Raw genomic sequence first — 27,195 nt, forward strand, 5'->3', positions numbered from 1 at the left:
TTACAATGTATACACCAAAAAATCGGAAATGAGTTTATTATCCATGTTTAGCAAATGAGTAGAGAAAAGGTCCAAGTAAAATGCCGAATTGTTTCTATGTTTCATGTTATTGAATACATGAGTTTGTAATTAAATAGAACAGCTAGAAAGACGAAACAACGATGAATGTTTTGGAACGAGGTATTCCTTACCACCCTCACTCATAAGCTTTGGATGGCAAACAGGTGGCTTCGGATTAACTATCCGGCTACAACTCTCGGGCCGATTTAATGCCTCAAAGTGTACGATGACGCTGGTGCTGCTTTGACTTCCGGAACTGTGTGTCCGTCCCGTGCAACCAATCGAGATACCCGAACGTTCCGAAGCACTCAGTAAATCTATAAACATACAACAAACATTCATATAAAGCTTTGCAAGAATATCCCTCATACAGCAGTTTAGCTTGATGATTCATACTTCGCGTGATGATAATCGTGGTCCTCGGGGCTGGGAAAGAACGCCAAATGGTAGCCACAATGATCCCGAATCGTGTTAAAGATTACCAACGGAAACCAGATAGCAGTGGTGAAGATGTGCGCCTTCATGAGCTATATGCCGATCATTGGCGGGATCATGTTGCTGATGATGTGCCCGATCGGATGGCAGTACATAGCGGTCCAAGCAAACGGTGTCGTCCATTCGTGGTGCTTTTTATGGACCAGTTTGTACAGTGGCTTGAGGTGCAAGAGTCGATACACGTAGTAAAATCCAATCTCGGCAAAGAAGACACACACACGACAAGATCGCGCAATATCACACCCACGTCCGGCACCGAATTACGGATTGTTCCATAGTAGCCAGCAAACGTTATCGGGACACCAATCACCGTTTGATTGCACAAGATTGTCTTCACCACACACCGCAGATCATGCGATTCTATCGGTTCATTTTTACCCGGGTTGCGTTTTGTATCTACGCAAAAACGCCGCCCTGTTGCTGATTGATTGTGGAACAAAACTTTCACATACGGCTTGCGGGATGTTATCACCTAAAAGTCTCGACAGTTGGTTCGCTGCAGCAGATCGTTTCTTACGTAATGCAGGAAGGATACCACCGCTGTCCCTGATCGCCGCGGACGTGGGCACAATACCGCAGGCCCGAGTTGTCCGGAAGGACGTTTTAGCTTCGTGTAATCCTCCTTCTTTTTCCAGCTTTGATCCACGGTGAACGATACGCCTTTTCGTTGGCTACAAGGATCGCTTATCGTGCGTAGCGTACAAGTGCGGAATGAAGAAAAAATCACTTATTGCAGTTATTGGTACGCAGAGCAACCCGTTTTTTGCCGAAAAACAACCAATGTCGGTGCGAAAATTTACGAAATGGCGTAGAAATCAAGATGGCCTAGGCCATCACTACGCATACCATCAACATCTCATCTCACCTCTTCTCACTTACACAAGCGATGGTGCTCATCAGTTTGGTAGTGTGCGTAGTGATGGCCCAAGCGACAAAATATGGGGACATACATGTTACCTCCAGCTAATACATGCTCTCTTGGTATCGGAAATCTGAAAACAGCTGCTTTGTATGGGATTTCGTATCAGCCGACGGAAAGTTTGAGCGAGTCGATGAATGATGCTTCTCATTTAATCCATCTCACTTGCGCTGGCGATCGCTCTCACGGGTTTGACAGTATGCAATGCAATAGTTGGCAGCTTCGCATTTCAATTTATCAATGTTTAGCAAATGAGTAGAGAAAAATGCCGAATTGTTTCTATATTTCCTTGAATTCTTCGTATTGCTTGAAGAGCCCCCAAACGGTTTTATGGAATACATGAGTTTATAACTAAATAGAACAGCTAGAAAGACGAAAGAACGATTAAAGTTGGGAGGCTACTGAAAATTTCAGGTCAATACAAGCAATGAATCAAAATGAATTGCAGTTTTCAGTTGAAAAAATACCCGGGTTGCCCGGTTGCCTACTGGAAGGTTAAAAATATATTTAGTATTATTTATGGATGAAAACCGGACTTTCCGACTTTGATTTTCTGGAAGGGAATACATTTTCCTAAAGATACATGAACATAGAAATAGTAGCTAGAGTGATTTTGTTTTATTATGAATAAAAAAATTCAAGGATTCATGTATTTATTTTTTTGTTATTCCGACCAGGCCGATGTGTTTCACTCGTAGTTCAAGATAAATATAAGCGTGCAGCCGCGCACTCAGCCTCAATTGATAACGTAGATAAAATTCGTTCCGATGTTCATATTCTTGATAGTGCTATTGCTAAGCAGAACTTGCTGCTTCTCCATATCCACCATTAAATCTCCTTCCTCGATGGTCACCTTGCCAGACCGGTAGTCCTGAAACGTGGGTAGACTGCGCGGTCCCAGTACCGGATCTTCGTATCGCATAATTTCCAGAGCCGACAAGTCAGCTGAAATTGAAAGAGGATAGTACAGGTTTATCGTTTGTAATCGAAGCTTTCCATACAACAGTCCTCCAAAAACACTTACCTTTGAAACCAATTTGTTTCGCAAGCTTCTCTTTAAGCGTTTCGCTCGTACATCTATCAGACAGATTCATAGTGACCGCAAACAAGCCGGATCGTTCGACCGGATTCTCGAATGTTACCGTCACGAACGGTAGAACCTTGAATTCGATAAACGGTACACCGGGTCGGACCTCCTCTCGCGTCTTTTCCGGTGTATCCGATTCGTGCGTGTATCTGAACTCTAATACATCTACCTCGAGCGTGTTGAACAGATATGTGTAATTTTCCTTCAGTATATCGTGCTCGTCGAAATCCATTGTCACATCCATTGCCTGCTTTCCCGGCCCTCCGATCGCTTCCACACGCTCGCGTATCATCTGCGCGAAAGGCATCACTCGCTTCATATATTTTTTCAGCACTTCTTTCTTGCCTAGCTCGGTCGCAATGATCTTGTTGTCCGGCAGTGTTTCATCGCCCTGTCGCTCGTACAGTTCGCGCATCGTGTCCAGCACGCACGATTGCCACGGTGGGCACGTTTTCGCTACCCAGATCGTAGCACCGATAGGTTTTCCGGTCAGTATCTTATTTGCACCTCCCTTGCCACCTTTCGGCTGGGTGAAATTTTTCCGTGCCACACGGAACGAATGGGCCGCTTCCTTCAGATAGACGTAGCATTTCACATTCCCCTCGTTAACCGATTCGACGGTTGGCCAGGACTCGTGCAGAATGGACGTTTGTCGGCGTAGCAGATCACACCAGATAAACTCAGCCACATGGGGACAGATCGGAGCAATAAGCAGTGCCTGCCGTTGTATAAATTCCATCACCAGGTTCGCATGCATCCCGTTCGTTCCGCACAGCTCACGGTATCTGTCACGAGCCGTCTGGAACTCGAAGAACCCTGTTCGCAGCGCTTCTCTGAACATCATCTTCCGGTAGTATTCGTCTGTCTGCTGCGTCAGTAGATTTATTTCGTTCGAAAATCCCCGATCAGTATACAACAGATCTTGGGGCCCTGTACGAAGCATGCCTATGCAACAGAGCGTTTCCTTGACCCATTCGATGAACGTGTATAGTCGCAAGATGCCGGCATCTGCATTGGCTACCACAAAGTTTGCATCCTCAATGCTGTCTCCAGCGTCTGCCAAACACAGACGCGTACCGTCCGCACTGAACTTAGCAATCGCTTCATAAAGCGTGAGAAAGTTTCCGTCGGATTTGGACATTTTCGCCGAATTGAGCAACAGATGACCGTTGCAACGTACGCCTTTCGGCCACTTGGTCGGTTCCTTTGGCCAGATCGCGACGTGATTGTACAGGAAAAACGTCAGATGATTCTGGATCAGATCCTTGCCGGAAACACGCAGATCAACCGGGTACCAAAAGTTAAATTCTCGCTTTAGCTGCTCCAAAGCATCGCGTTTGATGCGGCTCTGTGCTGGAGGTTTCGCGTCGGCGAAGAAAATATAATCCCACACTTCGGGTGTCATATCTTCGGCAGTAAGGCCCAATGGACTCGGTTTCTCTCCCCGGAATGATCCGGCTTGAAGCAGATGGGCGACCGTGTAGAATGCCATGTAGATGGTAGAATCCGACAAGGATTCGATGAGCCACTGTTGATCCCACGGAAGCTTCGTACCGAGACCGTACGTACGCGAGCAGGCATACTCGTGCAGCCAATCGAGACAGTGTTCAAAATTACGCGATACCTCCTCGTGGAACACTTCCATCGTGCGTAGATGATCCGTCGTTTGCTTTTGCCAAACTTCTTCGCCGTAGTTTAGATACCACTGATTGCAGAGTGCCACCACACACACATCGCCCGATCGCGACATGATCGTTTTTTCCGGCTCGTAGTACACAGCCGCTTCGTTCCGTTCGATCAGTTGCTGCTTAAGGTCCTTCTTCACATCCTGTACCTTTTTGCCCTTGTGCTCCCCAACCAGCATCATCCCGTCGTAGAATCCTTTCAGGTAAACCAGCTCCTTCGCATCGGCAAGCTTTTCGCGATCGTTTTGGCTTTGGATCTTGAACTTATTATACGCGTACACGGCGCACAGATTACCCAAACCGGGTACATCGATAATCGGGATGGGTTGAAACGGTAATACCATCTCGTCCGCGATGCCGTACTTTTCCCGGAACGGCTGTTTCTTCTGCAAGTCAACCAGGGCCGCGTAGTCATCTGGGGAATCGGACGGAACCGAAGTTACGATACCAGTTCCCTTATCCTCCTTGATGGACAGCATCGGTAAGGTGTAGATTACCTTATTCGAGGTGAGTGGCGCTGATAGCTGCAGTCCCATAATGTCCTGCCCAGTGAGTTCAGTCAGCACTTTCAATTCACCCTCGACGGCGGTAAATCCTTGGAAGGACATATTTCTTGCAGCTCGACGGGTACACATCCAAACTTCTTGCTTGACCGTTTCGAACGCGATGTACTTGATGTCGGGATGTACCCAACAGTTAGTCTGTCCGTACATGGTTTCCGGACGTAATGTACCGCACACCAAATATACTGGCCGCTTTCCAACTGCGGACGATAGCTTTGCTGGCAGCTTACCGATCACCTTCATCTTGATCAACGTATACTCCTGCGGACCAACTCCCTCACCAGAGGAACGGTCGTGATCCATACACGGTTGACCATCCTTTGGCGAGAAGATGGTGTGGCGCTTTCCGTACATAATCTTGCCACGTGCCTTCAGATGATTAAACTGCCACCTTACGAAAGAATCATAGAACGGGTTCGCATCCGTCGTGATGAACGTACGCCGCCAATCGATGTGAGCACCCAGATCCTTCAGATCCTGTATAGCCAGTGGCGGGAAATACTCCAACCAGTGATCGGTGTTGGTAAACTTGACAATCTCCGCATCGGTCAAACCTAAGCTTTGCATAATCTGCCACTGGAACTTTGCCGTGCCGGCTTTGGCCGTCGCTTTGCTTTTCTTGCCTTTGCTCTTATCCTTCGGTACGACGTCTCGATCTTCTGGCTTTTCCACCACTACTGATTCCTCACTCGGAAACACGGGCGGACAACCGTACATCTCGATCTCACGCTTCAGCTTGTCGGCACACGCCTTAATCGGCATTCCGGTGCAGTGAAAACCGAGCGGAAACAAAACCTTCTTGCCTTTGAGCCGCTGATACCGTACGGCGAATTCCGCTTTCGACAGCGAGAATGCATGGCCCAGATGAAGCCGTCCGTTCATATAGGGGTACGGGAAGGTAACCAGAAACTTTTCATCGTCCTGCTTGCGTGGTTCCTTCGGAGCGTCCACATCGTACACCTTGTCCCGTTGCCAACGTTGTTGGATATCACGTTCGATTTTCTGAAGGTATTCCACCTTAAACGTTCCCTTCCGTTCGTTCGCCTACGAAAATGTAATGTGCATAATTGATTACGATTAGTATGCACCGAATTGCATCATGCAATATGGTGCATTCGCGTTTATTACTCACCATCGCCGTTGCCATTGCCGTTTTGGATCGTGTTGTAAATTCCAAGTTTTTTTTATCCCGCCGGCCCACATGCATAAAAACGTCAGCAAACTTTGACAGCTGTCGTCCGTGCAGTAGTTTGACAGCTCATCGTTCGAGCTCGAGCCGAAATTTGATTTGGCAGTTGAATTTGCAATACAGGACACGGAAACATAAATACCGAATTATTGTTTCAAAGAAAAATCGTTCCTGAACAACATTATAACATAGTTTCATATTGACTGTTTAGTTTTTTTTCGCTTCAGCCAGGGAGCTATGACAAGATTTTGGACATTGCAGATCTTTGCATGGCAAAATGTTCTAGAAGGGATTTTGCGTTGATTGTGGCGTGGGAAAACCAGCCCTTCTACCGATAAGCTTGCAGGAATAAGATATGGTTAAAATAATTTTTTTGTTTGATTGCTCGAATAAAGATTAATTGCAATTCACTGGTTTTTTGTACCGCATTTCGTTTGGGTGCGTTTGATCTGTGGAGCTAGTGGCTCATATGCATTGCTGAAATGAATTTTATTACAGTTCTAGGTCATCCGAACGCGTTATTGAACATTTAACAAAATATTTTCTTCTGTGCGGCTTTATTTTTTACTCTTACGTCTTTCACGTTATCTGAGGTTATTACACGTGTGAGGAACCGTTCACACTCCACTGTTTTCACGAACCCAATCGCGTACGCTGGCCACCCGCGAGTACACTCCTGGATATCCGGCCTGAGCACATCCGTAGCCCCAAGAAACGACACCAACCAACTTTCCTTCAGCGACCAACGGACCGCCCGAGTCTCCCTGGCAAGCGTCCTTTCCACCCTGCTGGTATCCGGCGCACAGCATACGATCGGTGACTCCTCCAAACGATGAGTAAGCCTTATCACATTCTTTTTGATTGACGGTCGGTACGTTGGCAGCGCGAAGAACAGCGTTTGATTCAGCAGAACTCTGTGTACTGCCCCAACCAGAAACGGTCGTCATGGTTCCATCCTCTACCGTTTCGTTCTGCTCGGGAAGAGCAACTGGCTGGACTTCATCACTGAAGGTAAGCTCGCTTTCCAGCTCCAGCAGGGAGTAGTCGAAATCGATGTTGCTGCTGTCGTAGCTAGCGTGCTGTACGACACGTGCAACATTGACAACGGTTCCACCCGATGCGTGTTTCGAGGATCCCAGTCGCACAGTCAAGCTGGAAGGCGACGCTCCAGCAGTGCAGTGAGCTGCTGTTAGAACCCACTTGCTGGACAGGACGGAACCTCCGCAGTTGTGACGCTTGTTATGCTGCAAAGACACCTGATACGGAGCATCGGAGACGTCGATCTCGAATCCACCGACAATACGCTGGCCAACGGAGTACCGCGGTCTTGGTGAGAATCGTGGCTGCGGTCGAACGAGGCGATGACGCTGATCGGCCTGTGCCTGGACGCAGGCGACTACCGCAACCAGAAGAGCAAAAAGAATTGCAATCTTGTGCGACATCGTGTCCAATACTCGTATGGTCAATGGATTGTTAATGTTAACTATATATAGTAAAGTAAGATTTAATGGCACTGAACTTGCTATTCGGTGGTATTAATTGATAACGTTATCAATCGTTGATCGTTAGATTCTGAATGCTCTGTCCTAGTGTTATCGCACTTGAGAAGTCTTGGATTTTTGCTGAAAAGTGCCCGATAACGGTATCATCTCCACTTCAAACTGGCCTGCCTTTTAGACGTGCCTACTTTCGTGGAGAAACCTTTCCGGACCAAGAGGTACTTGAAGATTGTTTATCGCACCTAAGTAAATAATTGCTGTCTGACCACTATCAGATACTCGAGGACAATAATCCTCAACGTTAGCAAGATCGCGATGATTTTGGACAACTATTTCGAATACAAGCTTAGAAGGATTATTGTCGTTCTTTGACGGGTTTTCCTCATACCAAGTGATCTCGAATCGGCTTATGGTCGTGCGCCGTGGCCAGACAATTGTACAGTGCATTGTTTGTTGTAGTGGTTCTTTAAGGTGTTCACATTCCTAGGCACTTGTAAATTGCACACAATGACGTGATTAAGCATATTTGTGCGAGGTTACGCATTATATATTTGTTACCGGTAAAATTACATGTGAAATTAAATCTTGTTTCGGGCCTTCAATCAAGCCAGAACTCCTTAATTTTACAATTAAACATTTGTTAAACGGACTGATTGAAGTTTAAATTCATTCTAAAAATGATCGAGAAATGATCCTGCACCTCAACTTGTCCTTTCGAATATTGGATCTTAGCCATTGATCCATTGATTTTTTTCACCTCAGACGTCCTATGATTCCTTCCAGCTTAGGGAAAATCTCTCGTTCAGTAAGCGTACATGAATGATGGTGAGGATAAGAAATAAATTTTTGTATTGTTTAATGGGGGTGCTTATAGTATTTCAGATTGACCAGAAAAAAAAGTACCAATGAACAAAATCATGCGACAGAAGATTGACCTGTGTCTTTAATATTGCCCTTACTTTTAAAGATTCATATCTGATAACTGGTTGGGCTGATAGAGTATCGCGTTCCTGATATTTAGAAGAGAGGTAAAATCAGTGGAGGATCAATCCCCTTGGAGGTCCAGGGGGGATTTATGTGTTGAAAGACTACCGCCATGATCATTCGCTCACGTCGATGTTTTAGGCGATGAACAAAACTTAACGGTTGATTTCTGTGGTGGGCTTCTACTTATTGAACTATTTCAACAATTGATTATGTTTTATAGCATTCTTTGATCCATTAGGTGCAGAGCCACGAGAGTTGACAAAATGCTGACATATTTGTCTAATGACCAAATCGACTGGTCAACTGTGAAAACCACTATACCATAGCCGCGCACACAATTGTTTTGCATGTTGTTCAAGTGGTGACATCTGCAGCTTGGGACAAATTTGCCCATCACTATTGCTATTGCATACTATCAAACACGTGAGATCGCCAATGCAAATGGGTTGGATGAAATGGGAAGTATCTCTCATCTCTCTCGCTCAAACTTTCCATCGACTGGTACGAAATGCCATACAAAACCAGCTGTTTTCAAATTTCCCATACGAGGAGAGTAAGTTTTTCAAGAGGTAACACCTGGTACCAGCCGAGCAAGATGGCGGTAGATGGCGCGAAACTTTTTATGCAATTCCATGCCAATTCCATGCCATTGAGCCGTCGATTAGCCGTCGATTAGCCGTCTATTAGCCGTATATCAGCCGCCGATTAGCCGTCAATAAGCCGTCAATTAGCCGTAAAATAGCCGTCAATTAGCCGTTAATAAGCCGTCGATTAGCCGGCGATTAGCCGTCGATTAGCCATCAATTAGCCGTCAATTAGCCGTCATCTCCCCATCGTGTCACCTACCCTATCGTGTCACCTTCCCCCTCATGTCATCTCCCTCCTCGTATCACCTCCCACCTCCCACGGGTCGCCACCCACCTCCCACGGGTCATCACCCACCTCCCACGGGTCACCACCCTCCACCCACGGGTCACCACTTACCTCACACAGGTCACCACTCACCTCCCACGGGTCACCACCCTTCACCCACGGGTCACCACCCACCTCACACGGGTCACCACCCACCTCCCACGGGTCACCACCCACCTCCCACGTTTAACAACCCACCTCCCACGTGTCACCTCCCGCCTTCCACGTGTCACCACCCACCTCCCACGGGTCACCACCCACCTCCCACGGGTCACCACTCACTACCCACGGGTCACCACTTACCTCCCACGGGTTACCACCCACCACCCACGGGTCGCCACCCACCTCCCACGGGTCACCACCCACCTCCCACGGGTCACCACCCACGGGTCACCACCCACCTCTTGACCGCCATCTTGTCCGCCATCTTGGCCGCCATCTTGTCCGCCATCTTGTCCGCCATCTTGGCCGCCATCTTGGCCGCCATCTTGTCCGCCTTCTTGTGTCCGCCATCTTGGCCGCCATCTTGTCCGCCATCGTGTCCGCCATCTTGTCCGCCATCTTGGCCGCCATCTTGTCCGCCATCTTGTCCACCATCTTGTCCGCCATCTTGTCCGCCATCTTGGCCGCCATCTTTTCCACCATCTTGTCCGCCATCTTGTCCGCCATCTTGTCCGCCATCTTGTGTCCGCCATCTTGGCCGCCATCTTGTCCGCCATCTTGGCCGCCATTTTGTCCGCCATCTTGTGTCCGCCATCTTGGCCGCCATCTTGTGTCCGCCATCTTGGCCGCCATCTTGTCCGCCATCTTGTCCGCCATCTTGTCCGCCATCTTGGCCATCATCTTGTCCGCCATCTTGGCCGCCATCTTGTGTCCGCCATTATGTCCACCATCTTGGCCGCTATCTTGTCCGCCATCTTGGCCGCCATCTTGTCCGCTATCTTGGCCGCCATCTTGTGTCCGCCATCTTGTCCGCCATCTTGTCCGCCATCTTGTCCGCCATCTTGGCCGCCATCTTGTCCGCCATCTTGTCCGCCATCTTGTCCGCCATATTGGCCGCCATCTTGTCCGCCATCTTGGCCGCCATCTTGGCCGCCATCTTGTCCGCCATCTTGTCCGCCATCTTGTCCGCCATCTTGTGTCCGCCATCTTGTCCGCCATCTTGTCCGCCATCTTGGCCGCCATCTTGGCCGCCATCTTGGCCGCCATCTTGGCCGCCATCTTGTGTCCGCCATCTTGTCCGCCATCTTGTGTCCGCCATCTTGTCCGCCATCTTGGCCACCATATTGGCCGCCATCTTGGCTGCCATCTTGGCCGCCATCTTGTCCGCCATCTTGTGTCCGCCATCTTGGCCGCCATCTTGTCCGCCATCTTGTCCGCCATCTTGGCCGCCATCTTGGCCGCCATCTTGTCCGCCATCTTGTCCACCATCTTGTCCGCCATCTTGTCCGCCATCTTGTCCGTCATCTTGTCCGCCATCTTGGCCGCCATCTTGTGTCCGCCATCTTGGCCGCCATCTTGTCCGCCATCTTGTCCGCCATCTTGTGTCCGCCATCTTGTCCGCCATCTTGTCCGCCATCTTGTGTCGGCCACCGTGGCCACCATCTTGGCCGCCATCTTGTCCGCCATCTTGTCCGCCATCTTGGCCGCCATCTTGTCCGCCATCTTGTCCGCCATCTTGTCCGCCATCTTGTCCGCCATCTTGTGTCCGCCATCTTGTCCGTCATCTTGGCCGCCATCTTGGCCGCCATCTTGTGTCCGCCATCTAGTCCGCCATCTTGTCCGCCATCTTGTCCGCCATCTTGTGTCCGCCATCTTGTCCGCCATCTTGTCCGCCATCTTGTCCGCCATCTTGGCCGCCATCTTGGCCGCCATCTTGTCCGCCATCTTGTCCGCCATCTTGGCCGCCATCTTGTCCGCCATCTTGTCCGCCATCTTGTCCGCCATCTTGTCCGTCATCTTGTCCGCCATCTTGGCCGCCATCTTGTGTCCGCCATCTTGGCCGCCATCTTGTCCGCCATCTTGGCCGCCATCTTGTCCGCCATCTTGTCCGCCATCTTGTCCGCCATCTTGTCCGTCATCTTGGCCGCCATCTTGGCCGCCATCTTGTGTCCGCCATCTTGTCCGCCATCTTGTGTCCGCCATCTTGGCCACCATATTGGCCGCCATCTTGGCCGCCATCTTGGCCGCCATCTTGTCCGCCATCTTGTGTCCGCCATCTTGGCCGCCATCTTGTCCGCCATCTTGGCCGCCATCTTGTCCGCTATCTTGTGTCCGCCATCTTGTGTTTGCCATCTTGGCCGCCATCTAGTCCGCCATCTTGTCCGCCATCTTGTCCGCCATCTTGTCCGCCATCTTGTCCGCCATCTTGTCCGCCATCTTGTCCGTCATCTTGTCCGCCATCTTGGCCGCCATCTTGTGTCCGCCATCTTGGCCGCCATCTTGTCCGCCATCTTGCCCGCCATCTTGTGTCCGCCATCTTGGCCGCCATCTTGTCCGCCATCTTGTGTCGGCCACCGTGGCCACCATCTTGGCCGCCATCTTGGCCGCCATCTTGTCCGCTATCTTGTGTCCGCCATCTTGTGTTCGTCATCTTGGCCGCCATCTAGTCCGCCATCTTGGCCGCCATCTTGGCCGCCATCTTGTCCGCCATCTTGTGTCCGCCATCTTGTCCGCCATCTTGGCCGCCATCTTGTACGCCATCTTGGCCGCCATCTTGTGTCCGCAATCTTGGCCGCCATCTTGTCCGCCATCTTGTCCGCCATCTTGTCCGTCATCTTGGCCGCCATCTTGTGTCCGCCATCTTGGCCGCCATCTTGTCCGCCATCTTGGCCGCCATCTTGTCCGCCATCTTGTCCGCCATCTTGTCCGCCATCTTGGCCGCCATCTTGGCCGCCATCTTGTCCGCCATCTTGTCCACCATCTTGTCCGCCATCTTGTCCGCCATCTTGTCCGTCATCTTGTCCGCCATCTTGGCCGCCATCTTGTGTCCGCCATCTTGGCCGCCATCTTGTCCGCCATCTTGTCCGCCATCTTGTGTCCGCCATCTTGTCCGCCATCTTGTCCGCCATCTTGTGTCGGCCACCGTGGCCACCATCTTGGCCGCCATCTTGTCCGCCATCTTGTCCGCCATCTTGGCCGCCATCTTGTCCGCCATCTTGTCCGCCATCTTGTCCGCCATCTTGTCCGCCATCTTGTGTCCGCCATCTTGTCCGTCATCTTGGCCGCCATCTTGGCCGCCATCTTGTGTCCGCCATCTAGTCCGCCATCTTGTCCGCCATCTTGTCCGCCATCTTGTGTCCGCCATCTTGTCCGCCATCTTGTCCGCCATCTTGTCCGCCATCTTGGCCGCCATCTTGGCCGCCATCTTGTCCGCCATCTTGTCCGCCATCTTGGCCGCCATCTTGTCCGCCATCTTGTCCGCCATCTTGTCCGCCATCTTGTCCGTCATCTTGTCCGCCATCTTGGCCGCCATCTTGTGTCCGCCATCTTGGCCGCCATCTTGTCCGCCATCTTGGCCGCCATCTTGTCCGCCATCTTGTCCGCCATCTTGTCCGCCATCTTGTCCGTCATCTTGGCCGCCATCTTGGCCGCCATCTTGTGTCCGCCATCTTGTCCGCCATCTTGTGTCCGCCATCTTGGCCACCATATTGGCCGCCATCTTGGCCGCCATCTTGGCCGCCATCTTGTCCGCCATCTTGTGTCCGCCATCTTGGCCGCCATCTTGTCCGCCATCTAGTCCACCATCTTGGCCGCCATCTTGGCCGCCATCTTGTCCGCTATCTTGTGTCCGCCATCTTGTGTTTGCCATCTTGGCCGCCATCTAGTCCGCCATCTTGTCCGCCATCTTGTCCGCCATCTTGTCCGCCATCTTGTCCGTCATCTTGTCCGCCATCTTGGCCGCCATCTTGTGTCCGCCATCTTGGCCGCCATCTTGTCCGCCATCTTGCCCGCCATCTTGTGTCCGCCATCTTGGCCGCCATCTTGTCCGCCATCTTGTGTCGGCCACCGTGGCCACCATCTTGGCCGCCATCTTGGCCGCCATCTTGTCCGCTATCTTGTGTCCGCCATCTTGTGTTCGTCATCTTGGCCGCCATCTAGTCCGCCATCTTGGCCGCCATCTTGGCCGCCATCTTGTCCGCCATCTTGTGTCCGCCATCTTGTCCGCCATCTTGGCCGCCATCTTGTACGCCATCTTGGCCGCCATCTTGTGTCCGCAATCTTGGCCGCCATCTTGTCCGCCATCTTGTCCGCCATCTTGTCCGTCATCTTGGCCGCCATCTTGTGTCCGCCATCTTGGCCGCCATCTTGGCCGCCATCTTGGCCGCCATCTTGTCCGCCATCTTGGCCGCCATCTTGGCCGCCATCTTGTCCGCCATCTTGGCCGCCATCTTGTGTCCGCCATCTTGGCCGCCATCTTGTCCGCCATCTTGGCCGCCATCTTGGCCGCCATCTTGGCCGCCATCTTGTCCGCCATCTTGTCCGCCATCTTGGCCGCCATCTTGTCCGCCATCTTGTCCGCCATCTTGTCCGCCATCTTGTTCGCCATCTTGTCCGTCATCTTGTCCGCCATCTTGGCCGCCATCTTGTGTCCGCCATCTAGTCCGCCATCTTGTCCGCCATCTAGTCCGCCATCTTGTCCGTCATCTTGTCCGCCATCTTGGCCGCCATCTTGTGTCCGCCATCTTGGCCGCCATCTTGTCCGCCATCTTGTCCGCCATCTTGTGTCCGCCATCTTGTCCGCCATCTTGTCCGCCATCTTGTGTCGGCCACCGTGGCCACCATCTTGGCCGCCATCTTGGCCGCCATCTTGTCCGTCATCTTGGCCGCCATCTTGTGTCCGCCATCTTGGCCGCCATCTTGGCCGCCATCTTGTCCGCTATCTTGTGTCCGCCATCTTGTGTTTGCCATCTTGGCCGCCATCTAGTCCGCCATCTTGTCCGCCATCTTGTCCGCCATCTTGTCCGCCATCTTGTCCGTCATCTTGTCCGCCATCTTGGCCGCCATCTTGTGTCCGCCATCTTGGCCGCCATCTTGTGTCCGCCATCTTGGCCGCCATCTTGTCCGCCATCTTGTCCGCCATCTTGTCCGCCATCTTGTGTCCGCCATCTTGTCCGCCATCTTGTCCGCCATCTTGGCCGCCATCTTGGCCGCCATCTTGGCCGCCATCTTGGCCGCCATCTTGGCCGCCATCTTGGCCGCCATCTTGTGTCCGCCATCTTGGCCGCCATCTAGTCCGCCATCTTGGCCGCCATCTTGGCCGCCATCTTGTCCGCCATCTTGTGTCCGCCATCTTGGCCGCCATCTTGGCCGCCATCTTGTCCGCCATCTTGGCCGCCATCTTGTACGCCATCTTGGCCGCCATCTTGTGTCCGCAATCTTGGCCGCCATCTTGTCCGCCATCTTGTCCGCCATCTTGTCCGTCATCTTGGCCGCCATCTTGTGTCCGCCATCTTGGCCGCCATCTTGGCCGCCATCTTGTGTCCGCCATCTTGTCCGCCATCTTGGCCGCCATCTTGGCCGCCATCTTGGCCGCCATCTTGTGTCCGCCATCTTGGCCGCCATCTTGTCCGCCATCTTGGCCGCTATCTTGGCCGCCATCTAGTCCGCCATCTTGTCCGCCATCTTGTCCGCCATCTTGTCCGCCATCTTGTCCGTCATCTTGTCCGCCATCTTGGCCGCCATCTTGTGTCCGCCATCTTGGCCGCCATCTTGTCCGCCATCTTGCCCGCCATCTTGTGTCCGCCATCTTGTCCGCCATCTTGTCCGCCATCTTGTGTCGGCCACCGTGGCCACCATCTTGGCCGCCATCTTGGCCGCCATCTTGTGTCCCGAATCTTGGCCGCCATCTTGTCCGCCATCTTGTCCGCCATCTTGTCCGTCATCTTGGCCGCCATCTTGTGTCCGCCATCTTGGCCGCCATCTTGGCCGCCATCTTGTGTCCGCCATCTTGTCCGCCATCTTGGCCGCCATCTAGTCCGCCATCTTGGCCGCCATCTTGGCCGCCATCTTGGCCGCCATCTTGTCCGCCATCTTGTGTCCGCCATCTTGGCCGCCATCTTGTCCGCCATCTTGGCCGCCATCTTGTGTCCGCCATCTAGTCCGCCATCTTGTCCGCCATCTTGTCCGTCATCTTGTCCGCCATCTTGTCCGTCATCTTGTCCGCCATCTTGGCCGCCATCTTGTGTCCGCCATCTTGGCCGCCATCTTGTCCGCCATCTTGCCCGCCATCTTGTGTCCGCCATCTTGTCCGCCATCTTGTCCGCCATCTTGTGTCGGCCACCGTGGCCACCATCTTGGCCGCCATCTTGGCCGCCATCTTGTGTCCGCAATCTTGGCCGCCATCTTGTCCGCCATCTTGTCCGCCATCTTGTCCGTCATCTTGGCCGCCATCTTGTGTCCGCCATCTTGGCCGCCATCTTGGCCGCCATCTTGTGTCCGCCATCTTGTTCGCCATCTTGGCCGCCATCTTGGCCGCTATCTTGTGTCCGCCATCTTGTGTTCGCCATCTTGGCCGCCATCTAGTCCGCCATCTTGGCCGCCATCTTGGCCGCCATCTTGTCCGCAATCTTGTGTCCGCCATCTTGGCCGCCATCTTGGCCGCCATCTTGTCCGCCATCTTGGCCGCCATCTTGTACGCCATCTTGGCCGCCATCTTGTGTCCGCAATCTTGGCCGCCATCTTGTCCGCCATCTTGTCCGCCATCTTGTCCGTCATCTTGGCCGCCATCTTGTGTCCGCCATCTTGGCCGCCATCTTGGCCGCCATCTTGTGTCCGCCATCTTGTCCGCCATCTTGGCCGCCATCTTGGCCGCCATCTTGGCCGCCATCTTGTGTCCGCCATCTTGGCCGCCATCTTGTCCGCCATCTTGTACGCCATCTTGTCCGCCATCTTGGCCGCCATCTTGTGTCCGCCATCTTGTCCGCCATCTTGGCCGCCATCTTGTCCGCCATCTTGGCCGCCATCTTGGCCACCATCTTGGCTGCCATCTTGGCCGCCATCTTGGCCGCCATCTTGTCCGCCATCTTGGCCGCCATCTTGTCCGCCATCTTGGCCGCCATCTTGTATCCGCCATCTTGTCCGCCATCTTGTCCGCCATCTTGGCCGCCATCTTGTGTACGCCATCTTGGCCGCCATCTTGTCCGCCATCTTGGCCGCCATCTTGTCCGCCATCTTGTCCGCCATCTTGGCCGCCATCTTGTTCGCCATCTTGTGTCCGCCATCTTGGCCGCCATCTTGTCCGCCATCTTGTCCGCCATCTTGGCCGCCATCTTGTCCGCCATCTTGGCCGCCATCTTGTCCGCCATCTTGTCCGCCATCTTGTCCACCATCTTGTCCGCCATCTTGTCCGCCATCTTGTGTCCGCCATCTTGGCCGCCATCTTGTGTCCACCATCTTGTCCGCCATCTTGTCCGCCATCTTGTCCGCCATCTTGTCCGCCATCTTGTCCGCCATCTTGGCCGCCATCTTGTCCGCCATCTTGGGCGCCATCTTGTCCGCCATCTTGACCACCATCTTGGCCGCCATCTTGGCCGCCATCTTGGCCGCCATCTTGGCCGTGGACTGATGGTGAGGGTAGGGGGGGGAGGGGGATGGAAGATGTTACCTCTTGAACAACATGCTCTCCTGGTATCGGAAATCTGAAAACAGCTGTTTTGTATGAAAAGTTAATGTATAAACATTGCATACCTTACGGCGGAAAATTGGTTGAAAAGTTAGTGTATAAACATTGCATACCTTACGGCGGAAATTTGGTTGCAAAGTTAGTGTTTAAACTTTGCATACCTTACGGCGCAGTACCAGGAGCTACCTCTTCCGTGCATGCTCTCCTGGTACTATGCATTTGAAAACTGGTAGTTTTCGAATAAATGTTTCTCGACCAACGGAAAAGTTAGTGTATAAACATTGCATAACTTTGGGCGGTTTTTGAACAAAATTGCTGCATAATTTTACTCGACCAACGGTAAAATTAGGGTTTAAACATTGCATACCTTTCGGCGGTTTTTGAGCAAAATTGCTGCAAAATTTTACTCGATCTACGGGAAAGTTAGTGTTTAAATATTGCATACCTTTCGGCGGTTTTCGACCAAAATTGTTGTACAAGGTAATCTCTTCCGTGGATGCTTTCCTGGTATCGGAAATCGGAAAACAGCTGGTTTTGTATGGAATTTTCGTACCAGCCGATGGAAAATTTGAGCGAAATGAAGGATGCTTTCCGTTTTATTGATATTACTTATTAGCGATCGTTCTCACGTGTTTGATAGTATGCAATAGCAATTGTGATGGGCAAATTTGTCCCAAGCTGCAGATGTCACCTCTGGAAAAACATGCTCTCCTAGTATCGAAAATCTGCAAAACAATTGTGTGCGCGGCTACGGTATAGTGGTTTTCACAGTTGACCAGCTGATTTGGACATTGGACAAATTTTTCAGCATTTTATCAACTCTCGTGGCCCTGCACATATTAATGTGAATTTCGATCGTTCGATTGATTTTCGCGTATTAAGTTTGATGCTCCAAGTTTAGGTCAGTTGTCCGTGCGTCAAGAAATCCTAGAATTACTGGGCCGATCTCTTCGGTCATTGTGAAGATACTTGCGATCATTTCGTTACATTTACACTTGCACATTTACATCAGTATTACGTGCTCCTCAGGCACAATTTGATAGTCAGTAGCAAATTATAGGTTTACAACACCACAAAGCTCTCACAAATTTTTCTCAAACAAACTGAGTTTTCAATGCAAAAAAACGAGACCGCTTTCAGCACGCACGACAATCTTTTAGCAAGACTACTAACTTCACTGAACACATCGTTTTCATATCAATGCATTGATTTCTTCAAGTATCTTTTTTGGTGTTTTTTAAATTTAAATTAACGATTTCACGGTGATGATATGGATTTAGAATTGGAAATTTTAGAACAATTTCAGTCTAACAACGATGCAAATGTTACCGAGATTACAACAATGTAGTTTGAACAGTATTCTACAAGGGGATATGATGAAGTGTTTGGACAGTTTGGGATGGGTGGACATAAGCTGGACCTACAATCCAGCTTCGATTAAGTAATAATCAAGAAAGATAGAAATGATATTCCGAGAACCATGAAGTACCACATATCAAACGGAAAAGAGAGTTCTAATGATTGCAATATGATTTTGTTCATATTCTATGACAATGCTAGCTATTTCGTAGTACACTGACACATTGTGTCGGTTATAACATAATTACCGGCTTGCAAACTTGCACAAATTGTGACAATCGAAATACTAAACACAATACTGTTCCGAAATACGCAGGTAGGACATTTTCACGGTTTAATCGGTGAGAGAAAACAATACCACACCACGAGTATTGTTGCACGAGCTGGCGAATATTGCGGAAGTGAAAACAAGCATGGTTTCTATTCTAACGGTAGGATCATTTACGAACAGATGAAAAAATCCCGTTCAAGAAATAGAATACATGAATAGGTTGAAGTCAAAGGGCATATAAGGGTTCACGTGGCGGCCAGATGGTGTATTGGTAGCGCAGTCGGTCTGCACAAGACAGGACCAAGGAAAAATTTCATCAGGACCACCAAAACTCCGTACGCAGCACTGACTATCCTACGGGTAAATAAATTTAAAAAAAATAGAAATGGTAGGCTTAAACATCCTGAAGATGTCGTGCCGATAAAGAAGAAGGAGTTTGAATACACTGCATACTTCTCTTGCGTAGCTGTGTAACCGGGCCAATATAGCTAATCAAATAAAAAAATTATCTAACCAAGGATATATCAAATGTAAGGATAATTTCGATCAATTTTCTACCTTTTTAATTAGATTTTGTGCTATCAATTAACTCTGCTGTTAAATTTCCAAAAATCGCACAATCGGCACAAATTATTTGGGGCCCCCAACACGGCGAGGCCCTAGGCAACCGCCTACTTCGCCTACCGTTTGATCCGCCGCTGGGTAAAATTGATATTGTTCGGAATACAGTTTAAATTGATAAACTAGTTCCATTACCTTCAATTACATGCAGTTCCATTTATTTTATTTCATGTGTTTTTTGTTAATTCGTTTCCAATGCATTAGTGTCGCCATTTCAACGGTTGATTGGTATTTATACCCCACTGTTCTCACGAACCCAATCGCGTACGCTGGCCACACGCGAGTATACTCCTGGATAACCAGCCTGAGCGCATCCTGCTCCCCACGATACGACACCAACCAACGTTCCGTCAGCGACCAGCGGACCGCCAGAGTCTCCCTGGCAAGCGTCCTTTCCACCCTGCTGGTATCCGGCGCACAGCATACGATCGGTGATTCCTCCAGATAGTTCGTAGGCATTCTCGCATTCCTGTTGGTTCACAGTCGGTACGTTGGCAGCACGCAGAACAGCGTTGGATTCAGTTGAACTTTGCGTGTTTCCCCATCCAGAGACGGTCGTCATGGTTCCATCCTCTACCGGTTCGTCCTGTTCGGGAAGAGCAACTGGCTGGACTTGATCACTGAAGGTAAGCTCGTCTTTCAGTTCCAATAGCGAGAAGTCGAAATCGATAGTGCTGTCGTCGTAGTTCGGGTGCTCTACGGCTCGTGCAACGCTAACCACGGCTCCACCCGATGCGTGCTCCGAAGATCCCACCCGCACAGCGAGACTAGTGGGCGCGATACCGACAGTGCAGTGAGCTGCTGTCAGGACCCACTTATTGTTCAGCACGGAACCTCCACAGCGGTGGCTATTGAAGTATTGCAGCGATACTTGATACGGAGCATCAGACACGTTGATCTCGAATCCTCCTACGATGCGATGGCCAGCACCATACTGTGGCTTTGGCAGGAATCGGGGCAGCGGTCGTACGAACCGATGTCGCACGGAGGCTTGTGCCTGAACGCAGGCAACTACCGTAACCAGAAGAGCCAGAAGGATTGCAATCTTGTTCGACATCGTGTCCAATACTCGTATGATTAGTGGACAGAAGCTGCCCACTATTTATACGCCATAATTGTCCGACCTAGTGCCTACGGCAATGACTCGAAAGGATTAGCTGATAGCAGTATCAATTATTGTCCACACGAACCTCTACGTCAAAGTTAAGTTTTCAGCACAAAACCCGCTTCATGGGAAATTCTTAATGTGTTTATTTGTTTTGATGAGTGGATCTCAAATCTTCCCACTTCATATCATCTAGCTTGTTAAATTGCTTGCATGTGGAGGAGAATCCCAACAAAATTCAAGTACCATACTCATGATCATCGTGGTTAACATACAAACCATGTCTAAAAAGTGTCTGATGAAGATAATAAGGAGAGCTGTAGATTAGTAAGCGCATTTTTGTAAGGATGATGACTTGCTTAATAATGCCCTAAACTTCTTAATGATAGGCAAAACATCCCTAAGAGGTCTAGGTCTGTCATTTATGATCTCCTTGGTCTTTATTTATTTGTAGCTGGACAGTCTGTTCTGTGCGTATGGGAAATTGGTCCGGATGGGATTTTGTTCCGGTCCTATCGTGTGAAACCAGCACCGTTACCTAATACATCACCCTCAAAAATGCTCAATTCATTTGGTTATTTAATTCAATTTTTCCATTTTCATCCCTTACAGGAAGTACACCCTATGTTTAAATTAACTGTTTATTGAGGAGGTTAATACTAAGGCATTGTTTTCTTCCTTCTTCTATTAGTTTGTATTTTAAATATCATATTCTTTTAATATATTTCTTTAAAGAAAAGACAAGAGTAAAAATGCAACACAGATGGCTATTGTGATAGACAATATCGTGTTAACATTAACATATGTTAACATCATGTTAACAGGATGGACCTTTCGATTACAGTATATACGCGGATATGGTACATCAATTGATAAGGTAGTATTTAGATTAGATAAAATATTATATATCCAGTCGCGTACACTGAACACGCGCGAGTACACTCTTGGATATCCCGGTTGAGCACATCCCGCGCCCCACCAAAGGACCACCAGAGTTAGATTCCCTGACAAGCATCCTTTCCACCCTGCTGGTATCCTGCGTTCAGCATACGCCAATATTGCTTCGAACGAGTAAGTCATTCGACAATCCTGTTGGTTCACAGTCGGTACGTTGGCAGCGTTAGAACAGCATTAGATTCTGCAGTACTCTGGGTGCTTCCCCAGCCAGAGACGATCGTCACGGAAGAACAACTGGCTGCACTTCATTACTCAAGGTAGGTAAAACGATAGCAAAACTTGAAAACACAATACAGTACTGGGTTCTCATCTAGGTGGTAGAGTGTTTGAATAAAATATCACTAAAATTCCAAGACTTCTGATGTCCTTATATCTGTTATCCTCATATAATTTATTTATAAAAATAATTGAAAGAAAATGCGTAACTTCTTCAGATTTACAATAAACTTACAAATTTTATTTCAAGTCAATAACACACCGGTCATTCTACACCAAATAGGTAAACTTCACACTCCACTGTTTTCACGAACCCAGTTGCGAACAGTGGCCACACGTGAGTACACTCCTGGATAGCCAGCCTTAGCACATCCGTAGCCCCAAGAAACGACACCAACCAGTTTTCCATCAGCGACCAGCGGACCGCCTGAGTCTCCCTGGCAAGCATCCTTTCCACCCTTCTGGTATCCGGCGCACAGCATACGATCGGTGACTCCACCGAATTGCTTGTAAGCCTTGTTACATTTCTTTTGGCTTACGGTCGGTACGTTGGCAGCTCGAAGGACGTCATTAGATTCATCAGCACTTTGGGTGTTACCCCAACCAGAGACGGTCGTCATGGTTCCATCCTTCACCGCTTCATCCTGCTCGGGAAGAGCTACTGGCTGCACCTCATCGCTGAAGGTAAGCTCGTCTTTCAGTTCCAACAGCGAGTAGTCGAAATCCGTTGTGCTGCCGTCGTAGCTCGGGTGCTGCAAAACGTGTGCAACGTGTGCGACTTTACCACCGGACGCGTGCTCCGAAGATCCAACACGCACAGTCAAGCTGGAAGGCGACGAACCGTCAGTGCAGTGAGCTGCTGTCAGGACCCACTTGCTGGATAGCACGGAACCACCACAGATGTGTCGTTTATTGTATTGCAGTGATACTTGATACGGAGTCTCTGAAACGTTAATTTCGAATCCTCCTACGATGCGATGACCAATTCCAAACTGCGGTTTTGGCAGGAATCGGGGCAGCGGTCGTACGAACCGAGGTTGCTGATCGCCCTGAGCTTGTACGCAGGCAACTAGAGCTACCACGAGAGTCAGAAGGATTGCAATCTTGTTCGACATCGTGTCCAATACTCGTATGACTAGTAGAGAGTGGTTGTACATTATTTATATGGTGTAACGTTTCTATTCCCTGACAGTTATTTGATGGTATTAGCTGATAAGGTCACTAGTGATCTTTCTCCGGTCCACGTGCATTTCTTACACTTTCGCAGTTTATTCGATTATTACATGCCTAAAGTGTTTTATTTATTTTGTCAAGAACACGATGACAATGATGATTCCACTTCACTTTGGTTAGATTCTCGGCATTTTATTGAATGTTGGAGAATCCCATCCGTATGTACTTAAGACATGGATATTGAAGGAAGTGAACGATCGTAGTATGATTTCTGTTTACTTGTTACGGATAATCCGATGTGTAAATTTTGTGTAATAATATTTTTGACTCTATGAAGCTTAAAATGGATGGACAATTTTGAAGAATAATTATTGTTTCCGAAAATTGTTTGTGCAACACAGAGACCTCAACCTATCGCATAGTAATTGCTATGTAACTGCCATTTTCGCTTCTTCTAGCTACAATTTTCTGCCAACAAAGACGTAGACATAATTAGTTTAATATCAGTCTATATAAAAGAAAAAAATTAGGACATCGGATACTTGAACCATTATCTCTTAGAAATTATAACTATAATTCAATCACATTACACCATCATTTACTATTTGGTAACTGCGTATTGTTACGAATTATGGTGCTTTTTTTTATTTTCGTTCATATCTTGAGTAACATTTTGAAATTTCCTTTTACACTATTGTATCCTCTTCAAACGTATAGTTCTTATCTTTCACGTACTTGACGCACATAATACAAGGCATTGGCTTTTTCCTCGCTATTTACGTCATCATTTTCTAATTCCTGTATTGAGTTGCACGGGTACGGGCTACGGGTCATGTTGCAGGTTAAGGTAGCGGAACAAAGAAGTAGTTAACTTTCTACCGCACAGGTTTTAAATCATTAACGTTTTACACTTTACTGTTTTCTCTTATCCAGTTTCTAACATAGGCCACACGGGCGTATACTCCTCGATGACTAACATCAGCACATAGCTTGCACCATGAAACGACACCAATGAGTTTTCCGTTAACCACCAAAGGACCGCCAGAGTCTCCATGGCAAGAATACTTTCCTCCTTGTTGATATCCGGCATACAGCATACGATCGGTAACTCCCCCGAATTGCTTGTATTAAACCTTGTTACATTCGTCTTGCCTTATGGTCGAAACCACTACAGCACGCAGAACGTCATTGGACTTATAAGCATTCTTTGTAATTCCCCATCCAGACACGATCGCCAAGGTTCCATCCTTTACCGATTCATCTTGCTTGGGAAGAGCAATCGACTGAACGACATCACTGAAGGTAAGCTCGTCTTTCAGTTCCAATCGCGAATAATCGTAGTCGAAAGAGTGATTTGTGTTGTTAGGATGCTCTATGACTCGTGCTATGCGAACCACGGTCCCACCGGATGCGTGTTTTGAGGATCCTACGCGTACAGCAAGATTGCTGGATGATCTGCATTTTGTGCAGTGAGCTGCAGTCGGATCGTCTATCTAAAGTTCAGCTAAGGGCTATTTCTGATGCTGACGCTGCAACAGTGAGCGCAGTATGATTGTGAAATGTTTCGTTACACTGCTGTACCCTCTTCAAATTGGTTACGTAGTGAAACGTCATTGTAATGCAAATGTCTTTTTCTTATCTTTCACGTGCTTCAAACCGACAGTTTCTATGAATGGCTATTTGTTTGAATGTCTACACATGGTACGACATGTTTAAATCATTATACAGATCGTATACTTCCTATCTACAATAGCAAACCAAGTTCGTTTGAAAATGTTTGAAAGAGAATGGGCTAATTCAGGTCAAAACAAGAGATATATAAAATAATTGGCATTTGCAAACGATCATGTATGTGAAATAATTTATTCTTGTTTCCTTTTACTCTAAATTACAATATGGTCGAATGTGTCCTACACCCCACTGATCTCGCTAATCCAGTCGCGTACACTAGCCACACGTGTGTACACGCCCGGATAACCTGCCAGTGCGCATTCGTGACCCCAAGAAATAACACCGATCTGCTTCCCTTCCGCAATGAAGGGACCACCAGAATCTTGCCGGCATGTATCCTGGCCACCGTGTTTATATCCGGCACAGAACATCTGCTCAGTAATTCCACCGTACGACTGGTAAGCTTTGTTGCATTCCTGCTGATTCACAGTCGGTACGTTCGTTGCTCGAAGTACATCGTTGGATTCGGATTCGCTTAGCGTCATACCCCAACCAGTCACGGTACCCATCGTTCCTTCCTCCACTGACGCATCCTGCTCCGGCAGAACGACCGGCTGTATCTTGTTGCTGAAGATGAGTTCGCTCTCCAGTTCAAGCAGTGCGATATCATAACTGTTGGAGCTGGAACCGTGATGTGGATGCGATACAACGCGTGCTACTCGGATGACCTTGCCACCGGATGCATGCTCGGATGATCCCACACGCACAGTCAGTTCCGATGATGAGTCATCGTGAATGCAATGCGCTGCTGTCAGGATCCACCTTTCGCTCAAAATCGATCCTCCGCAGTTGTGCTCGTTCCCGTACTGTAGTGACACCTGGTATGGAGCGTCAGTGATGTCGATCACAAATCCACCGACAATTCGTTTGGCCGAAGACGGTAGTCTGAGCACCGGTCGTATAAGTCTATTACGATGCACGAGGCTCTGGGCTTTTACACAAACAACCAGCGCGATCAGTGCAATCAGAACGCTCGTATACTTGTTCGACATTGTGTCCAATAGTTTTATGGCCAATGGAAAGAATACGCAAACAATATATAGCGGACGGTAGCAGTTCGAGCTCGATGGGTTTATAGATAACGAAATAAAACACAGTTCTATTCGCAGAGTCTTACAACCAGCAGTTGGTACACTGGAGAGCCTTCTTTTTTAAACTGAAATGTTTGTGTTATAGCATGATGAAGTCACTGCACCGACTATCCATCAGTGAAGTCGGCAAGATGCATAAGTGTGGTCAAGAGTTTGTGGGATTTTTATTTGTAATTGGCTCTTGGGTTTGTTGGCATCACGCGTCACTATAATCTAGTCTATTGAGTGCTTGAAATCGATAACATTGAGTTGAAGGATTTTCCCTCACAGTTTGGAATCGTTGAAGTTAGGATTAGCAGAAAACACGTGCTCGTTTAATTGTGTTCGTTTAGCGAAGGAAAAAGGTTTGCCCAGGACCATTCTCCAACAGCTCTTCAATGTTTCTAACATGTTATACTCACCCCCAATTATTCTAGACGTCCAAAAAGAGACATGAGATAACCAATACATGGGATAAGTTTAAATAGTTTAGTTTACACTTTATTAACAACGAAACGATAATAATTCGCCACTAACAGTGCCACGGCGCAATAGGAATCATGGACGCCGCTCTTTCGTTCGTATTTACATTAAGCCTTCCGTGCCCTTCTCTGTACACACCTACCATCGCAACGTAATGATACACATTTCTAGTCAACAATCATCGTATGGCGCATTGCAACCTGGTACCGCGACAGCATAACAATTTTTGCGCAAAAACACACACACAGGGGGGGGGGGGGGATCGATCGATATCGCTCGACTAAAATGCTGTCCTGAAGCGGGCACGGTTTCAGTTATGATTATGGCCAAAGGTCAGTGGGCTCGGTAGGTGTTTGGATTTCTTTCGCTCGATCAGCTCAGCCAACGTTTCCCGGTGCTGCTGGTGGCTAATGTAGCCAAGCGAACCGGACCCCACCGTGACGCCGTTCGGGCCGTGTATGTAGCCGAGCGAGCCGGACCCCAGTGCGATCGGACCATGGTTTTTGGTCAGCAGTGGCGAACGCTGATGTTCGTGCTGTACGCCGAACCTTGGATTGAAGCTGTCCAGTACGGGCGGCAGCTGAGGTAGCGGTTGGGCAAAGGTCGTACCATACAGTGGTTCGTACGTCGTGGGGAACTTGCTGAAGTACGTGGTCGTCGGGTACGGTGTCCCGCCAGGCGTCCGGAACGCACCCGAACCGTGCAGTAGCTGCTGCTGATGGTACTGGTTCCGCTCCTGTTCCTCGGCGTGGAACTCCATCACGGCGTACTGTTTGAGGATGCGACCGTCGGCAATGTAGGTGTCCTCGTCACCCAGACTAAGATGGTTGCCGGTCAGGAAGGGAAACGGCGAACCGTAGTTGGAGTACTGGAACAGATTCTCATTGAAGAGTGTGGTCGGTTTGAGCGGTGACACAACTCGCGAGTGTCCGTGGCTGTAGGGGGCAATTGCTGCGTGCGACGAGCCGTAGAACGTTGGCGTGGACGTATAGGTAGTGGGTACGGTTGACCGGGGAAAGTAAACGGACGGATCGGTGACGGTCAGCAAAGGATCTCTCAGATCGATGACGAGGCGCTTCTGCTTGATTCCTTTCGCCGATACACCGCTGTGGTAGGCAAGAACCAAAAGGAACAGGAGAAAGCATGTCGCTAACGGTGGCTGCCGGTGGAACAGGCGGTGTTCATTCAT

At 49.3% G+C, this 27,195-nt stretch overlaps 7 protein-coding genes and 1 pseudogene across 8 annotated transcripts; all 8 read right to left on the reverse strand.

Annotated features, from left to right (window-relative positions):
* Positions 1-1,345, reverse strand: LOC128303947 (fatty acid hydroxylase domain-containing protein 2-like). Its single transcript, XM_053041051.1, has 2 exons — positions 457-1,345; positions 1-377 (listed from the first exon to the last, which is right to left on the reverse strand). Exons 1-2 carry the CDS (start codon positions 582-584, stop codon positions 275-277), a joined length of 231 nt encoding a protein of 76 aa, XP_052897011.1. The 5' UTR covers positions 585-1,345; the 3' UTR covers positions 1-274.
* A 645-nt stretch (positions 1,346-1,990) lies between these two features.
* Positions 1,991-5,969, reverse strand: LOC128300493 (leucine--tRNA ligase, cytoplasmic). Its single transcript, XM_053036569.1, has 3 exons — positions 5,942-5,969; positions 2,499-5,853; positions 1,991-2,419 (listed from the first exon to the last, which is right to left on the reverse strand). The coding sequence occupies exons 1-3, from the start codon at positions 5,954-5,956 to the stop codon at positions 2,211-2,213; spliced, it is 3,579 nt and encodes a 1,192-aa protein (XP_052892529.1). The 5' UTR covers positions 5,957-5,969; the 3' UTR covers positions 1,991-2,210.
* A 575-nt stretch (positions 5,970-6,544) lies between these two features.
* On the reverse strand, positions 6,545-7,443 carry LOC128305007 (trypsin-1). Its single transcript, XM_053042275.1, has one exon. It carries the CDS (start codon positions 7,438-7,440, stop codon positions 6,616-6,618), a length of 825 nt encoding a protein of 274 aa, XP_052898235.1. The 5' UTR covers positions 7,441-7,443; the 3' UTR covers positions 6,545-6,615.
* Positions 7,444-19,407: 11,964 nt separating this feature from the next.
* LOC128304993 (trypsin-3-like) lies at positions 19,408-20,328 on the reverse strand. 2 transcript variants are annotated; one of them, XM_053042262.1, is made up of 2 exons: positions 20,257-20,328; positions 19,408-20,205 (listed from the first exon to the last, which is right to left on the reverse strand). In XM_053042262.1, exons 1-2 carry the CDS (start codon positions 20,326-20,328, stop codon positions 19,504-19,506), a joined length of 774 nt encoding a protein of 257 aa, XP_052898222.1. In that variant the 3' UTR covers positions 19,408-19,503. The 2 variants fall into 2 exon arrangements, with proteins under 2 accessions (XP_052898222.1, XP_052898221.1); XM_053042261.1 differs by having other exon boundaries at positions 19,408-20,328.
* Positions 20,329-21,702: 1,374 nt separating this feature from the next.
* LOC128305561 (trypsin-1-like) lies at positions 21,703-22,664 on the reverse strand. The gene has a single exon (XM_053043064.1). The coding sequence runs from the start codon at positions 22,662-22,664 to the stop codon at positions 21,840-21,842; it is 825 nt and encodes a 274-aa protein (XP_052899024.1). The 3' UTR covers positions 21,703-21,839.
* Positions 22,665-23,627: 963 nt separating this feature from the next.
* Positions 23,628-24,336, reverse strand: LOC128305844 (trypsin-1-like; annotated as a pseudogene).
* Positions 24,337-24,632: 296 nt separating this feature from the next.
* On the reverse strand, positions 24,633-25,445 carry LOC128305662 (trypsin-5-like). The gene has a single exon (XM_053043230.1). The coding sequence runs from the start codon at positions 25,443-25,445 to the stop codon at positions 24,633-24,635; it is 813 nt and encodes a 270-aa protein (XP_052899190.1).
* Positions 25,446-26,316: 871 nt separating this feature from the next.
* Positions 26,317-27,195, reverse strand: LOC128305847 (uncharacterized). The gene has a single exon (XM_053043466.1). The coding sequence runs from the start codon at positions 27,193-27,195 to the stop codon at positions 26,317-26,319; it is 879 nt and encodes a 292-aa protein (XP_052899426.1).

Source organism: Anopheles moucheti, chromosome 3 (genome assembly GCF_943734755.1).
Source record: "Anopheles moucheti chromosome 3, idAnoMoucSN_F20_07, whole genome shotgun sequence".
NCBI lineage: Eukaryota > Metazoa > Arthropoda > Insecta > Diptera > Culicidae > Anopheles > Anopheles moucheti.

Excerpts from the sequence above, each read along its gene's own strand:
- LOC128300493 (XM_053036569.1), bottom strand. Across the intron at positions 2,420-2,498 it reads GAAACAAATTGGTTTCAAAG|CTGACTTGTCGGCTCTGGAA; the intron begins GTAAGTGTTTTT and ends TTTCAATTTCAG.
- LOC128305007 (XM_053042275.1), bottom strand. The coding sequence starts at position 7,440 with ATGTCGCACAAGATTGCAATTCTTTTTGCTCTTCTGGTTGCGGTAGTC.
- LOC128305847 (XM_053043466.1), bottom strand. The coding sequence starts at position 27,195 with ATGAATGAACACCGCCTGTTCCACCGGCAGCCACCGTTAGCGACATGC.
- LOC128304993 (XM_053042261.1), bottom strand. The coding sequence starts at position 20,328 with ATGTCGAACAAGATTGCAATCCTTCTGGCTCTTCTGGTTACGGTAGTT.
- LOC128305662 (XM_053043230.1), bottom strand. The coding sequence starts at position 25,445 with ATGTCGAACAAGTATACGAGCGTTCTGATTGCACTGATCGCGCTGGTT.
- LOC128305561 (XM_053043064.1), bottom strand. The coding sequence starts at position 22,664 with ATGTCGAACAAGATTGCAATCCTTCTGACTCTCGTGGTAGCTCTAGTT.
- LOC128303947 (XM_053041051.1), bottom strand. The coding sequence starts at position 584 with ATGAAGGCGCACATCTTCACCACTGCTATCTGGTTTCCGTTGGTAATC. Across the intron at positions 378-456 it reads CACGATTATCATCACGCGAA|ATTTACTGAGTGCTTCGGAA; the intron begins GTATGAATCATC and ends GTATGTTTATAG.